The sequence below is a fragment of the Leptosomus discolor genome, chromosome Z (genome assembly GCF_034619465.1).
Source record: "Leptosomus discolor isolate bLepDis1 chromosome Z, bLepDis1.hap2, whole genome shotgun sequence".
Classification (NCBI taxonomy): Eukaryota; Metazoa; Chordata; class Aves; order Leptosomiformes; family Leptosomidae; genus Leptosomus; species Leptosomus discolor.
In genome coordinates, this window is record NC_141419.1 from 39,557,732 (window position 1) to 39,574,654 (window position 16,923).

The 16,923-nt window shown below is 39.2% G+C and overlaps 1 protein-coding gene across 3 annotated transcripts in view; it reads left to right on the forward strand.

The window, feature by feature from the left end:
• Positions 1-16,923, forward strand: part of NTRK2 (neurotrophic receptor tyrosine kinase 2) — a 205,651-nt gene that overhangs the window by 19,101 nt on the left and 169,627 nt on the right. For all 3 annotated transcript variants that reach the window (XM_086480514.1, XM_086480515.1, XM_086480516.1), the window contains exons 4-5: positions 5,450-5,518; positions 9,246-9,400. In XM_086480514.1, the coding sequence (XP_086336640.1) occupies positions 5,450-5,518; positions 9,246-9,400 (224 nt within the window). The remainder of the gene's footprint in view (positions 1-5,449; positions 5,519-9,245; positions 9,401-16,923) is intronic.

The window sequence follows — 16,923 nt, forward strand, 5'->3', positions numbered from 1 at the left end:
ACCTCAGTGTAATGTGGCAGAATAAAGCAAATTCAGTCTGGGATCAAAAGGAATTTTGTGTTAGATTTTTACGTCTTTTCCCTGTTACCTTAGCTGCTGGGAAGGCATCTGTCAGAATACTGTATATAGATTAGGACAGTGAACCTACCTGTCTTGAAAGATATTACAGAGAAGAGCAACAGAGCTGTAAGGAGCTTGTAAAGCAAATAATTTAAGGAGACTCGGAGGCTGAGTATGTTCAGTCCAATAAAGAGAAGACTGAAAAGGAACATCTATCTTCTTATCTTTAAAAGGAGTGCAATTATGGTGCGGAGAGCAATCAGTTCTCGCCATGGCCATGAGTACAGAGTGAGAAATAAAGAATTTAATTTGGAGCATGGTAAATAGATGTTTGGAAGGCCTTCACAGCTGTATGGGCAAGTAGACATTGCAAAAGGTAATGGAGACAGTTGGTGGGATCCTTTGGATAGGCTTTTTTGTCTGTTACCTTGGGGAAATGGTTTCATGCAGTTACAAAGTGTCTTTGTCCTCAGTGGTTTCTTCTAATCGAAACCTATACAGTTAAACAGGTTTTCTGGAGTGTGACCAGAAAAGGGAGATCTATTAGAGTTCCCACTTAAGGGAGAAGTATTCTTGTGTATATATGACCTGCTAGGCACTGCAGAATCCACGTGGACAGAATGCCTTTAAAATACCTCAGCCACAGGGAGGGCTTCAGCTGGAGCATGCAGTCAAACGTGGAATACCTTCTCTGTTGGTAATCAGGCTTTATTAGATCTGTAGTTCATAAAGCTGCTTGTTAGAAACAAATTAGGCTGACTGACATCTGTTCAGTTGATGTATATGAAATCCTGATCCAGAATACTTATGTTATGAACCAGGAGCTTATCCAGTCTCGTACTGTGTTTTCTTTCGGTGGGGATTTAGTGATGTTAGCAGACATAGGATCAGCCCAGATAAGATGGAAAATACTAAGTGGCACCACCTGCTATATATGCACATGACAAAGCAGTAAGTATGGATACATTTTTTGCTGAGACTGTTCTATTATCCCTGCAAAAAATGCATTTGTTTGTTTTCTCTGGCTAGCCTTGATGCAAACTAAAATATTTCTTGAAATTCCCAGTGAATCACTGCTTGTGTCATTAGCAATAAAACTCTTGACTGCACTGGGAATGAAGTGCAGCCCCTGTTGTGGTTGCGACAGTGAAAACTATTAAGAGCTGAAATAATTTCACTTTGCAAGGGTAACCTCCAAGTACAGGGCTTTGCATTTTATTTTGAAACAAGAGTTTGTTACTATCCCATAAAGAAAACAAAAAGTCCAAACACTTTTCCGAAGACTGATGTAGCTGTATAAGCTTTAATTTTGCTTGTGATACCATTACAGTTTTCTTTATCTTCTGTGAAATATGTTTTGATGTAGTTAAGGAGCTTTATTATATGAATGTAATATTTATTTTATAAATCATATAAGACTATCGGATTATAAGGAACTTAATAACGCACATTTCCTTAAGTCCTTTTTTGTCATTACCTTATTTTCTTGACCAAACTTCTGTAGCTCAACCAGGGTTATGTATGATGAGAAGATTTGAGTAATAACATAAACAACAGGGAAAAAAAATGCTCTAATATAATTAATAGCCTTGCTCATCTAATTCTGGTATTCTTATTAACCTTAGAATCAAATTAGTCAACAGTTGTATTTAAAGCTATTAAACAGGCCTAGTTTAATAGTGCTGTAATTTACAAGCTTATCTGCTGCTAAGAGTAATTTTAATGGACTTGTGTAATACACGTGCATAGTATACTGTCAATACCGTTAAACATAAAATTACATTTCACAGCAAGTGTGTATTTCAAAAAATCTTGAAAAATAGTTATTGTTATGTGCCAGACTCTGTATAATTGCATCACTGAATCATGGATTTGTGAGTGTAGTGTATATTACAGCTCTAGGTATTAAGTAGGTATCTCTACACTGTTCAGGTTTAGGTAAGGCAGCCAAATGAAACCATTTGAGACCTTGCTGCAGGTTTTCTCTTGCTTGCATACAGGGCTGGCTCCAGCCATAGGCAGAGCAGGCAGTTGCCTGTGGAGGGAGACTGAGCGTAGCAAAATGGCCATGTCTTCCCCCCTGTCCTCCTTAGATCTGTTCCCTGCTGCCTCTCCTTGCCTGGAGTGCTATTGGTGGTAAAGCTGTGCCTGTGTTGCAAGCTCTGTGAATATTTATGCTGCTTTTGCACCCCTCATGTTGCCACAGCTTTGCTTTTAGCTGAGTTAGGGCTAGCAAGTTTAAAGTGAGCTTGATATTTGTATGTAAAATACGGGCATGGTTTTGACTGAATTTGGGTCTTCTGCTTAGGTGTAGCTTTGGAGCCAGGCTCTGTACTCCAGACTTGTTTGGGGGTTTTTTGGGGTTTTTTTTGGGTTAGGTTTTTTTTTAAGAAAAAAAGGCTTCAGAACCCCAGATGGATCTTCTTTGGGCTGCTCACCGTGATCTTTTTATGTGTAGTTGAATTGGGGAACTGATTTATATTCTCTTTTCATGGAAGTGGAAATGTCGTCCTTAACTACTCTTTAATAAGCCTGGTAGTAATTTTTTCACTTAACATGAATTAAAGAGACCACAGCAGGCATCTCTATAATCAATATAAAGTGCTCAGTTTATGAAAAATATATATAACATTAAATTTGCTGTTGAAGTATCATTTAAGGTGATAAATCTCTAACAGTGGTCTGAAAAATTTTTATTGAATTACTTGTCAACTTGAAAAATCTTAAAGCACTGAACTACATGAGAAAAAAGGCTAAAGTCTTGGAAGCACTAAATGTTTCAACCTGTGATCAAGAATATAGGCACAGGAATTTTTACTTACTTTTCTTAGTGTTTTTGCTTGCTTTGCCTGGTGCAGATCAAGCACAACTGCTAAAAACTGAAAAGACAATTAAAACTATCAAGGTGCTTTTGGTTTTTCAAAACTGAAAATGTTAAAAACAAAATAATGACTATTTTTTCTTTTTATAGTTTTACTTAGATTATCAGTCCCTTTTTTTCACTGGCTCATATGGAGTCATTGATACCTGCACAAAGTGTTCAGAAAGTAACATACCTGGTGACATTTGAGCAGTAAGTCTCGCTTATGAATCTAAACAAGTAAGGGCTATTCTTCTGCCTAAAGGTTTGCAATAATCCTCCAAAATCAATGACTGGCTTGAGGCTGAGTAACAAGAAGATAAAGCTATGGCAGTACCTAATTCTGACAGTCTGCTGTCTGATAAGAGTTCCTAGCTCTGAAGCAGGCAGCTCAGCATCCTCCAAAGAGATAGGATGAGTTAGGTGATCATGAGTAAGCTGAGCAAGGAAACTTGGAAGCAGTCAGGAGGAAATCTTTAGGAAAGATGAGACTTCCGTCCTGCCTGTGAAGTAGGTGGGCTGTATGTCCATGCTGGGTTACTAACAACAAACCCCTTCCCAGAGTCAGTCTTGATAAGATATTCTTGAAAATTTTATTTTTAAGGTGTTATTTTCTTAAAAGCAAAAAGAGAGAGATACTATCCCAGAGGATGGCTGGGGCTTTTATGTAAGATGTTTGTGGCCTGTTTTCAGATTTGTGTTGTGATACTTCAGTCTTTAGAAAGTGCTCATGGTAGGGGGTTTCAAATCCCCTTTTATTTGCCTTGGTCAGGAATCAGAGTTTGAGCCTGACTGTCCCATTAGGGCCCCAGGGAAGATCACACAAAATGAAATGGCTTCAGCTAGACAGAGATTTCATCTGATGGTTACGGAGTCCTCCTGATATAGAAAATCAGGATCCTCTGCTGTGCGGAAACCAGGAGTCAAACCCGGTTGTCACACGACCTGGAATATGTTGCCTCCCACTAGAGTAGTGAGTGGCATGGGCACCTGTCTGAAGGTAAAGCCTACTGTATATCTGGTTGTCTTTCGGGAAAGGTAGGATTTAGTTGTTGCACAGTAGGAGGAGCAGGTGCATGCTTCGTTGGGTAATACTGCAGGGGCATCCACACGTGCTGCTTGGAAGTGTCATAAGTGGAGGGGTTCTCCTTCGTAGCGAGTGTTGCCCATGAAGGGATGGGGTTTGATGTGCTTCACATTGCCTTAGTGCTGGAGACAAAAGCCCAAGTCTGTATGAGGATTCATCTTCTTTCAACTTCCCAACATATGGCTTAGGAATATTAGGGAAAAAATCACAGTGGCAGTTTTTACTTAAACATGATTTCTGCCCTATGTGCAAATTTTACGCTAATTTTGATATGCCCAATCAGGGTCCATAAGACATTTCCACCAGCATCTGCTGTAGGAAAGTCCAGTTCACCTGTCTAGCGAAATAGTAGCTCATCTGTTTTGTTCTCACACATTAGGACCAATCAAGTTGTCAACTTCAGGCTCTTTGCCCAAAGAAATCAACGAGGAAAAACAGTAAATAAAATCTCTTGAACATTTGTAGAAGATCCAACTTGTAATATGTCTGAAAATTACCTTGTACTCAGAGATCAAGGAATGAAAGTTTGGGAAGTAAACACTGTGTTCTCTAGTCAGGAGAAAAAAAGAGGTTTAATCCCTGGTTTTAAATGCAGTGCAAGTTTTAACTATGGAGCCCCTATGGCGCCTTTGTAATACCACATAAAACTCATGGTATTTTGGCTCACAACACTGATTTGCACTGTACTACTGGCAGTTACACAGTTTATTGCTCTCACTATCTTTAATTGGCGGACTGATAAGACTGTAGAAAAACAGCATTATTTTGCTTTGGGGTGGAGAAAGCAATTTTGTAAGCCTGGGAGGGGAGGAGTATTTCTGATTTCTGAACATTTCTTTGGTCTGCATAATGGGAGAGGACCTTTCACTTAATTACCACTGGAAACCATAAATGCTTAATTGACATAAAAAAGCCCAATATAGGCATTTTACAGTTTTCCTTTTGATCTTCCATGTGGGTGCATATTGTACATGCAATTTGAAAAGAATAACTAAAAGGCTGTGATGTGGATATGTGCTAGCATGTGACGAGGGCTTGTGTGAGTACAGAGCTTGGTGCAGCATCAAAGAAAGGGATACACCCATTTCACTTACGAATAAATCGAGCATGTAATTAACACCTGGACTTTACAAAATACTTTTGAAACACAATTAAATCTACTGCTTTTCTGCAATGAACAGAAGTGCGAAAAGTGAAGATATTGATGCCTGCTGAGTTTGATTTTGAATGTACTTGACTTTAGATGCAGGCTGGATTCAAACCCTTGAAAACCATTAAACCATAAAATGAGACTGAGCACCATTTCTTTACAACGGAAGTCAAAGGAATAAGGGCTTTTAAAAGCTGGTTTGAGTTCTTCACTTTTTTTGAGAGACATGAACTGTATTTTCAGTGTGAGAAGAAGCAATTCTAATTAATGCACTCTTTCTCTTTTCCCATAGCAATTTATCCAGAAACAAGCTCTCAAGTTTGTCCAAGAAGCCTTTTCGCCATCTGGGTTTGTCTGATCTGTAAGTTGTCATTTCTTAAAATAAAGTTTATTTTTGGCTGGAATGGAAGAACAAGACTTTGAAGTTTGTTCTATTGAAGGTAGAGGTCCATTAATGATTAAGAATGAAATTCTAATCGAAAGAAAGCAGCAATGCTGGACACTTGAAATAAAGAGAGATTTTAATCCCAGGACTTCAAGAAGGTCAAGTGTATCTTTTAAAGCAATGTAGAGGTCAAAATAGCCTCTTCCGTCCAGCTTTAAAATATTTTATTGTGAGATTGCTTCACACAAAACTGGCATTTGTATTAAATATTTGAGCTAGTGAAAATACAGCCTTCCACAGATCTTCAAATGAAGCCTCTCTTTCATACTCTTATATTGGCCCCACAACTGCTGTGCTTATGGTTGGCTATTGAAGAATATTTTTAATTTCTCGAATTCCTTGAGTTGCATTGTGCTTTATGTAAATCATTTGATAATGAAGCACAGGTAAAAATATATGTATGTTGATTGCTTCAATATTACATTTTTGTCCTCTGTTCCATCAAGCAGAATTTCTGTATGGGTATACATTCTAAAATTTTGGTCATCTTGTGCATTCTTTGCTGATATGTGGGACTGCAGAGAGCCTGTAGGAGCTTTGGGAGGGCTGGGGCTGCACGAGAGAGAGAGGCTGCTTTCCCAGAGCTCAGAGCAGAGTTAGAAGTTGTCCAAAATGCCAGTCTAAGTATTGCAACACCAGCCTGCCAAACCTCAACTTCTTCTGGTTAACTTTAGTGTGTGAGAAGTGAAATAAACAAATCCCAGTGCCACAAAAAAAGGTGATGCCCCTTAGGTATGTTTTATTGATAATTAAGTTGGTATAATCACTTTCTTTACAGCCCAGGGAACATTGCTCACTGGAATTTTCTTTCATAACTTGGTTGTTGCTGAGCACTCTGATGGAGAGACTAGCTAGTTGCAGAGCAGTTCCGTTGCTGTATGGCCTGCATAGGTCTGTTGATTCTGAAGTCCTCGTTTCTTCATATGCTGTATCTAGTCCCTGCCAAAAAGCCATTGCTAGTGTGTACTTGTTGTAGGTTCTATGTTTTGTAGTTGTAATGACCTCAGTAAAATAGATACAGGGCTCAGACCAGTGCACAGTGCGAAGCTTGGGCTTCTAATTTTTCTAAGCAGTTGGTGGAGAAATGGAGTCATCTTTGCCCCTCTCCCTGGGTTGCAGAGATGAAAGAGTGGGTATGCTCTAGCTTAGGATGCATGCAAAAAATGAAATGACTGCAGTTTTGAAGGCATACTCCACCCCCAGTTTCTTAGAGTTTGTCTGCTGCCAGTCACAGGTTTATTCCAACGCGCAATCAAGCCAGTCTTGAATCTCTGCATCTCAGGTGGACAGTTTTTGTTAGGCTGTGGATGGAATAAGTGCTTACAAAGATTTTGAAGAAGGATGATGTCAATGCTGCCGATATTTCTGAAGAAGCTGGTTTGTTCCTCAGAGGAAAGAAGTAAAAACAGATTTGAGACAGAGTGAGAGAATCAAATGTTACAAGTATGTGATGGGAATTATGGAAATGAAGTTTAATGAGTCAGGGAAATAGCACTTAGAGGCAAACAATTGGCTGATGTGAATTAGGAGTGACTATATTTGTGTTGTTAATACCAGAGTTAAACATGGTCATGGTAGCAGAAGCAGGGGAAGGGTACTGGGAGTGAGCCAGATATGGGAAAAATGGATGGTGTGAAGATCAAACTGAGTAGTATGTGAGGTGTGGAGGCAATGTGTGATGATGGACAAGAGAGAGAGAGAGGATACAAAATTGAGGTAGTGTTGTGGGTTTGGGAAAGAGTTGGAGTGTAGGGATAGAAGAATTAAAGTTATGCAGAGATGGCGATGAAGTGAGATAAACAGACTTGGGGAAAGTGAGGGAAAGTGGGGGGGAAAAAAGCAAAGCCTGAAGGGAGGAAAAATGGTGATAAAATTAGTATCGGTTAAACAATTCTGTTGATAAGGTGGAATACATAGGTGGAAAATCAAAAATAGGAGAGAAAGAAGAGTATTGGAAGGGGAATCTGAGAGGAGAATGGTGCCGTAAACAGCTTCTGAGGATCTGCTTCTAAATCTGACAAACAAGTGTCCTATTGTTAGCACTCTTGTAAATCAAAACATAAAGGGATGAAAAGTTCAGGATAGAGTGAAGTAGGAGATATTCACCAGGTATTGTAGAGAAGAAGATGCTGCTTTGAAAATCTTCTTCTTTTAGAACAAACTGTAGCTGCAGCTAAAAAATTACAGCAAACAAAATAAAGACATGTAATTTGCTTTTACTAGGTCAGATTCTTTCTTTCATACAAGTGTATGTGGAGGGCCATCATGCATCTATCCAGCATCCTGCCTGTGATATGTCTGACTCCCTGGGTGGATTTAACACAAAATAAAACAGTGGAAAAAAAGGACTGCTCAGACATTGGTCAGGGGAAATTTCTCTTTTGAAGGAAAGTTATACGATGAAACAGAAGATGGGAAGTAAATCTTGCTGTTCTGAAAATGCATGTTGTAGTAATGTTCATACTCTGTCTGGCACAAGCAGTTCTTGTCTGTGCTGTGATGCTGTGGAAGTCCAGCAGATGACTTCTGTGAATATGAATTGCTCCTTCAGACACTTGCAAGAATGATCCTTGCAGCTGTTAATCCTCAGAGAACTGCAGGTGGCTTTTAGGGGAACAGATTATGGCTCTGATAAGCTGAGTTTTTAATGATTTGCACACTTCATGTCCTCAGGAGGTGTTTATAAGCATAGATTCTGAATCTATGCTTACTCAAGAAGCAACTTGAGTTTTGCTTGTGTACATTGAAAATAGACAACTGTACAGCGAAAACAGCCTTCTGTACAGCGAAAATTTGCCTTAAACAGTCTCTTACACACAATGTATTGGATCTCATCTATGCCTGTAGGAGAAAAAATAACACTGGGTCACTTTTTAATGTAGATAATGGGATATTTCTGTTCGTATTTTACTTGGGCATTATTGCATTATGTTGTTGTGTAGTTTTATTAAATTTAAAAACCTAGAATTTGGTAAGTTTGCTAATCTGTGATTTGAATTCCATCCAGCATACCTTTTTGCTAGGTGATACATTTCTGTTTCAGGCCCTTTGTTTCAGTTAGTGTTTCTTCATGACATTACCTAGGGTTTTACTGTGAGATTTTCTAAGATGTAATTTTGAAGGTTAGGTAAAATCCTTTCTTATGATTAGAGTTTGTTAGAGCTTGCCTATGATCCATGACTGTTTGGCTTTATATGCCACCTCACAGCAGTAAACCACTTCTGTCATGATCTTTCTGAGGTAGCTGAGCAGAGAGTCAAGTGTAGAAGGAAGGAATTCTGGTCTTTGCTTGACTGTTATGAAATTAAGTGGAGCTTGATGCAAAGCCCAGTTCTCCATGTGCTCCTGATTTACACTGGTGACTTGGAGACAGTAGTCGAGCCCCCTGTGTGATCTCTCTGATCTATGACGGTCTGGATTTTTGGTGCAAGGAAAGCTTCATTCTCTACATGGAAACTGTTATCCACCTGCAGCTTGCATTGCACTGCAGTTACTAGGGTTGCATTCCTTATTCTTCTTAACTAAAGGGTTCAACTTGTACTTTCACCCAGCAGAGTGCTTGGAGTCCCCCTGCCCCCTGTTTTTTTTTCTGTATTCATAACACATACTGTATTCTAAATAAATCGGTGTTTTTTTGCTGTAGGATATTGGTGGACAATCCATTCAAGTGTTCCTGTGAAATTATGTGGATCAAGAAATTTCAAGAGACAAAGTTTTACACAGAAACTCAGGATTTATATTGCACAGATGACAACAACAAGAGGACAGCCTTGCTGGATATGAAAGTACCAAACTGCGGTAATAGTCTTTTAAGTTAAAATTACTGCTAAATTATTGTGAGGCAGGAAAAACAAATATGTTTTTTTACAAGAAACCTATCAGGATGACAACAGTGCTGCTAAAGGAAAAGGTTTGAGAAGGGTTATTAACCACTCAGTGGTCTTTTGCCCTGTGTGCAATAATTCTGGGAGCGTCATGTAAAGTTTTTGGTTTTTTTTTTTACTTGATTCTTTAAGAATGTACCATTATTCAAGATAACATACAAGAATTATATAAAATGCGTGTGCCTTTGTGAAACTAAATAGTAGTGCTTCCAAGCTCAATAGACATGAAATTCTACTCCTTGAAATTTTTTCGGGTATTTATGGTTAACGAAGTCTTTATTTTCCTTCAATAGTACAAACTCTACTGCTATGACCATAGGAAGAAAATTCAGAAGAGCTGCCTGCTAATAGAGACAAATTAGCAATAGCTCTGTTCTTCATGCAGATAAAACTACTGAGTTCACTTGTAAAGGCTATGCAAAAGAGTCATAGCAACCTTAGGTTTGTAGCTTTTTCCTGCATATTGTTTTCAGCTAGCTTTCACAGATCTGGAGATAGTGGAAAAATGATGTAACAATAAGGCCATCCCCTTACTTTTTTTGTATACAGCTTTGCTTCCTGTGTATGACCGTGGATGGCTGGTGAAAGGTTTCATCTGCCAGTTGAAGAGATTTCTCCTTCTCTGTGTACAAGGGGCAGAGGCCAGGTGTTTCTGACACAATGTGAGACCTGCTTTAGTTTGGAGTTTCATTTGCAGAGCAGGGAGCTAGGGTGCCCAGCAGCAGGCAGGCAAGAAGAAAAGGAAGCAAGAGTATCCTTGTGGAGGAGTGATTTGGATCAGGAAAACTGTAAATGAAGGAGAATAGCAGGAGGAACACAAAAACAGTACCTCTTCTCTTTCCACCTTTGCCCATTGAGTATCCCTTTCTGTGGTGCCTGTATGGAGGGTGTGACACCCCCTGATGGGAGCTGCCAACGAGGAACAGCCATGGAGGGGACCTACTGCAGACCCAAAATGTGCAGCATTTAATGGCAGTAATGCATTTTATGGCCACATATCATGCTGATGGTCTTGTGTCCAGCTTCTTGCTGGGGCCAGGCGTGGTGGTGTATTCATGATAAAAATGATGGGAGTGTCTGGTGTGATCAAAAAAAAAGCAACCTGTTTGGGGGATCTTGTGAGCTGCACAGTTGGTCTTGTGTGCTGCAGGATCTAATTTATCTGAAGTGGGATATGATACTGAAATGAGCTAAACAAACCCAACCATCTGCACCAGCTGGATGGACTAGAAGGTAGATTAATCTACTGAGTGGAGAATGGTCTACTGGTGGACTGAGATCAATTAGTACAAACCAGGAGCTCTGGTTACTCTTTTGTAACATTCTTGGCTGGCACATGTAGAAGCTACTAGGGAGCTAGGATTTTGCTTTGAAAATTTCTGATGCTAAACACCCAGAATTAAACCTATGAGACATTATTTCTTTCTTCTGGGTTCCTGACCATCTGCAGTCACAACAAACTTGTCTCTGACCTCTTAATGCTGTGTAGGTGCATGTGTTTGTACACATGTGCGCATTCTGTGGGCGTATCTTGACTAAAATGCTTGCCATGACAAGGGAAGGTGGTACTTCCGACTAGAGGAGGAAGAGGAGAAGGAAAGGTGAGTATATACAACATTCAGACTGAAAGTTGCAGCATATGAAATTTGCATATGGGAAACGTGCATTTTGCTGAAGGTCTGTGTGGATGTCATCACATGCCTGCAAATTATTTATGTTAGTTTACAGGGTCCAAATACCACTAAACTTTACATAGTTGTTTTTTTTCATTTTTTTCTTTTTTTTTTTAGTGGGTCTTTCCCCTCAATTTACCTTTTTTGAAATAAACCAATGCAGAACTTAGGTTTTTAATAAAGATGGCAACACAGCCTTTTCATAGGCACAGAACAGAGAATCTTGGGTGAAGAGGAATGACCGTCTTGGTGAGCGTGGGCAGTGTTCTGGAAGATATCTGAAAGATCCAGGGCATGGCTCTTGCTTTCCGTATTTCTGCAGATATTTTTCTGTGTTTAAAAGGACAAGACTTAATTTAAAAAAAAAACCACTGATGAAGCTGATTTATTTCATTTCCAGAACTTTCTGAGAGGCTAGTAGGTAGAATTGAAATAGAGGAAAAAATTGGCTTTTGACGTGTGTGAACTTTTTTCCTGTGAACTAGATGACCTTTTTATCTCCTTTTGATGTCAAGAGAAATTTTTGGGTGTGCAGGCCTTTGAATTTTGTTAATAAAACACTTTCTAATTCCCTCTGGTAATGAAATGATTTCATCCCATCTCTCTGGTTTGTTAATTTTTTTCAGTTTGGAAACTAAGCAAACATGCTCTCTTCTTTGTGTGCAGGTGTTATTAATTGCTTCATAATATTATAGTAAGTGGCCTGTATGGTATGTGGTAAATATCTTGGTAATAGGATGTCTTGCTACTGTTTGCTGTTAAATGAATCTCTTGCTGGGAAGTTGGAAGAGGCCGCTGTGGTTTCTTGATCCATAAGGCTTTGATTTGTAGATAATTGATGTGAAAATGAGCAAAGTTCTGTGGTACTTTAAGTTATTGTTTGTATGGTGGAAGTGTTCATTAATGTGCCGATTAAAGGCTGGTTGCAATTTAGATGCCATCAAATTTGTGATTTCCTTTCTTGAGATTTAAAGTCAATCACTATCTGGAAGATCCTTTCCAGCTGCAAGATTAAAAGTGTCAATCGTTATGATGTTTGCAGACTTTTTTTTTCAACTGCACTGAAATGTATTTATGTATGATGAAAATTGGCGGATTCCTTTAAATTTTAAATTCACACTTGTTTACTGTGTCAAAAGTTTTTAAGTTGCATCTAGCACAGGAGTATTAGTAGAGCTTTCTGTGTAGAGGAATGGTGGTATTTTAGTTTTGCCATTTTCACAGCATTTGCTGATTGTACAACATGGACGGCATCACCACCTAGGCTATCCTCTGCTTTTTTGTTTCCACCTGATAAATAGCATTAGAAAAACAAGAAAGAGAACTAAAGAAATAAACACACTGTTCTTATTACTACTTTTGTAAGCTCTGGTGGCAATTGACACCAGTATATTAAGTCCTTGGAAGCAAGGCTTGTCCTGCAACTGGGGTACGGTCACTCAAAAGACTATCAGTCTGCAGATCATCTGGAGCTCATTGAATGCCAAGGAGGCAAGACCATGTCTTTGGGACTGTTTAAGGCGTTGGTTGCTCCCTCTGGTAGGCATTCAGTTACTCAGCTGCTATTGTTGAACTGACTGATACTGAAAGATGTATTTTTTGTGTGGTATTTTTGGGAGAGGCCTGTCTTCTACAGCTGTCTGTGCAGTCCCGTGTGGATTTTTTGTTGCTCTGGATCTCAATCCATTTTGCCTTATCTGGCCAATTTAGTTGATCAGATTGATTTATATATACTGGTGTGGTGCTTGATCTGGCTTTCAGTTTTGCTTACTGTCACAGCTTTGTGTGCTTATTTATCATATATTGTTTCTGCAGGTGTTTTCTTTCTTGTCATTGGTCATGCATGCTAGCTAAAGTCTACTGAACAAACTGGCAAATTAGTCCCACATAGTAACTTGTACGTGTAACAAAGGTATGTCCGCTCTGGCTGTTTGCACATGCAGCCAATTGTTGTCTGCTCTGAGAACTACAGGATTTTATGAATGCTAAAATATTTTGACTATCTCTTCCCTTACGCATTAAGTACTGTGGTGTTGCTCATAGTGTTGCTTCTTGTGTATGACTGACAAAATTTTAGAAGTCTTGTGATGTAGAATTACAATCTAAAGAGACACGTTGCCCATGCGGTTGTTCAGATCACTACAAATGGACTGGATTGGATCTGGCTTCATTTTAGCCTCTTTCTGGTGATAGAATTTTGTCCTAGAGGTAACTAAGTAAATGGTCATATTAGGCTGGAGGCAGGTGGTTGTAAATTCTAAAGGGGGAAAAGGCAAACTGAAGGATTGACACGTTTATTTCTTTGAATTTACAGAAAAGATTTGTAGTATTAGTGAGTCAATACAGTAAGTATTAGATCTTAGGCAATCCAGTACAATGCAGTCCAAAACCACAAGCAAAGGCATAATCCAGTGGGTGTTGACATTTTTTTCCATTATCGGCCAGACTTCACAGATAAGGCTATAAGAAGGAGAACACTACAGGCAGAATGAAGTGAGTTTAAAAAAGCCTTAAACATTCTCTATGTTTACCTTTCAGAACATTCATGGGCTCTCTAGCCTGTGCTGTTTATTTTGGCTCAAGAGCTAGGTGTTATGCATGATGTATGGTGGCAAACTGTTCTTAGTTTCTCTGTAAGAGTTTTAATTCTTATCTGTGATCATGGGCTGCATGAAAAATGTTTTTTTATGAGAATTTTGACAGTAATGGGGTTTCACCATTGCTCCAAGGATAAGTTGTAGTTTTACAGACTTAATTAAAACAACTTTCATTACTCCAGCTTATAAGTGAAAATAACCAAAAATTTATGGGTGTTTGAAAAGGCAACAGGAATCTCATTTTCAAGGACAGGTACTTAACTTCCTTGTAAGCATGCATACTTTTATCTGTTCATGAAGCAACTGGTAACTTTCGTACAGATGTCCAGACATATGATAAGTAACTTGGGGCTTGTGACTGCTGATAGTTGAGTGTATGTGATGTACACGAACCTCTCATTTTTTAAAAAGAACAGCATTTTGTTTTATAATTCTGGTTTAATTTCTGCTTTAACTTGAATGAAGCAGGTTTATAATACAAAGCAGGTTAGAAATAGAAAGAAGTAAGGCGCTATCTAAGGGAAAGAAACATGTCTTGATCACTCAAGTATTGCTCCTGAACTCTGCATTCTGCAGGTTTGCAGAGGTACTCTCTATGCCTCACTTGACACATCTTCGGTAGTGTGGAGTGCTGATCTGGTGTGTGAGAATGGCTATCTGACTGTTGGCTGGCAATATTCTTACTTTGCTTTTACGATGTAAGTAGGTGAAGACTGATGACTGTATTCTGAAGTCTAAAGAAAGGATTTTTTTCACTTTTAAATTGGAAACATTTCATGAAGAGAGCCATCCCTTCAACCATATACTTGGTATGTGGTATACTTGGTATCAAGAATGAAACCCATCATTTTACTCATTTATATAGTTCTCTTAAAAAATGTTCCTGTTTCAGGATTGCGTTTATCCTGTTGCAATGTTTGACAGCTCAGCATAATTTTCAGTATTTGCTGGTCACGCATGAAATCTCCCAGATAAAGATTCAGGAATTGCAACTGCATTACATGCAGTTAGTGAATAAGAAGCCATTTGTTAGAGGTTTGCATAAGCTAGTTTAGGCCTTACTAATTTAGATTACAATGGCTGTTTAGCTCTTGGTTCATCTGTTAAGCTTGTGGCTGCTGTATTCAGCCCAACTGCGCTGAATGAATTTGGGTTTTTTTTGAAAGTTGTTGTGGAGAAACTGAAGCTTAATTACTAGTTAAGAACAATTTCTCCAGATGTAATTTAATTTTCTTAACAATTCAGGGAATTCAAGAGAAAATGTGGCTGGGTACCCTCAGGAGACTGCTAGCAAGGGAAGTGTTGATAAGGTTGGTATCCACTATAGAAACAACATAACCTGAAAATCCTTGCAGACAAACTGTGATATTAATACTGAAGGTGAGGTCAATTAAGTGATTCAGGTGCTGCAAGATCCCTTCTCACTCAGCACCTTCCTACTAGTACCCAGGTCAAGCCTAGGGACCTTCGGAGAAAGGTCCTGGGCAGAAGTTAAGGAGCTGATGTTTACACCTTGGAAACGTAAGCCTTTCATCTGGTTTGAAATAACTTTCAAAGCTTCTGTACAGGTGGACTGCAGAAGTCGTCTCACTGTCCAAGTGAATTGGTTCTGGTGCACGACTGTTGGTGGTTTTTGCCTGCATGGCATTCATGACAGCTTTTGAAGCCCTGGATGGGATGACAGTTCTGTGGAGGTTTCATTTCTTGCTATATTCATGAAGATGAGCTAGTGAGTTTTGTGGTCTTCGCTATGGCACATGCTGGCTCTGCTTACAGAAGTTTGCTTCTAGTGATAATTTCAGTTAAGCGGGGACTGATGGTGTGTTTAAGGGCAAAGTAAGAGTGTATTGGCTCTGGGAGAGCATACTTTAAAGGCTCATCATCTTTCGGCAGAGGCTGTACTCGTTTAACTGAATGTGACAATCTGGCATGTCATGATTTGAGGCAGATTTCTTCTAGTATTTTAAAATATTCGGGTGGCTCAGTGAGCTGCCACATCACTCATTCTGCTTCCTGACAGAAAGACTTTCCTCCATAGACTAATGAGGTGGCTGTTGTGAGCATTAGATCTGGCGCAGTAAGAAAATAAGAGTTGGACTTCTAAGAAGGTACACTGAAGCAGCAAGCACATCTAGCAAGAAAAAATCTGAAATGAGCTTGAGTACTGTGCATATGCCTTCCAACTGCTCATTAGGAAATGCTGAAGGCATGGGAAAGTTCTAAACTCTGGTCTGAATGACTGTCCTCAGGGATTTGCCAAGGAGCCTCTACGTTTGGACTCAAGTCTCTCCCAACGGTAGGAATTTGTGTTTTTCCTTTCAAAAGGGCATAACAAGAGCTGCTCCTTCCCGCCCCACCCCCCCCACCCCCCCACCCCCGCCCCGTTTTTAAAATAAGATGTAGTGGCTACAGGAGATTTTTGTCATCCTTCTCTCGATTCAGGTTCAGTTCAGGAATCTAACCTACAGCTTTGGGGATAATGTCCTCACCACCACTAGCTTAACCCTGTGAGACCTGTGCAAAACACCGTGGTCATTGTGGAAAACACCCATCAAGATTTGCTGTGCCACTTGGCGAATGTATCTGTATTCAGTAGTTATTCAGTGCTCTATTCAATAACTATATATTCTCCTAAAAAGTTGAAGAGGTTTTGATCTGGGACAGTTTCTTTGATTTGCATTAACACTCAGTGGGCAGAGTATGGAAATATGCTGGGGAAAAGGATCATAATCAAGGGTTCCTTTTCCTCTTTCCCCTTTACACCTTTCAGATTAGTGTCTTTACTTTTCATTTTATTCCAAGGGAAATTTCGAGTTTTGCTGTGCATGATGGCAAAATTACAGTGGAGAAATGGAGAGTAGTGCCTGGTGGTTAAAGCAGTAAAATGAGAAGATGCAGGCTTCTCTTCCCTGTAGCTGGAGAGGAGAGTGATCTTTAGGCTCCAGAAAAAAGAAGATACATGAAAGATGATGTAATGTTCCTCATTTCTGCTAATTCTGTATTTCATTTGCCTAACTTTTTTTTTTTTTTTAAATGTTCATTGAATATGGTTGTAGTTGTTAACTTGGAATAACTTCTGTGAGATTTTTGCACATACATATATGTGTTGAGCATTTTGATTCTTTGGTTGTGATACCATAGGAAATGGAAACAATGATTTACATTTC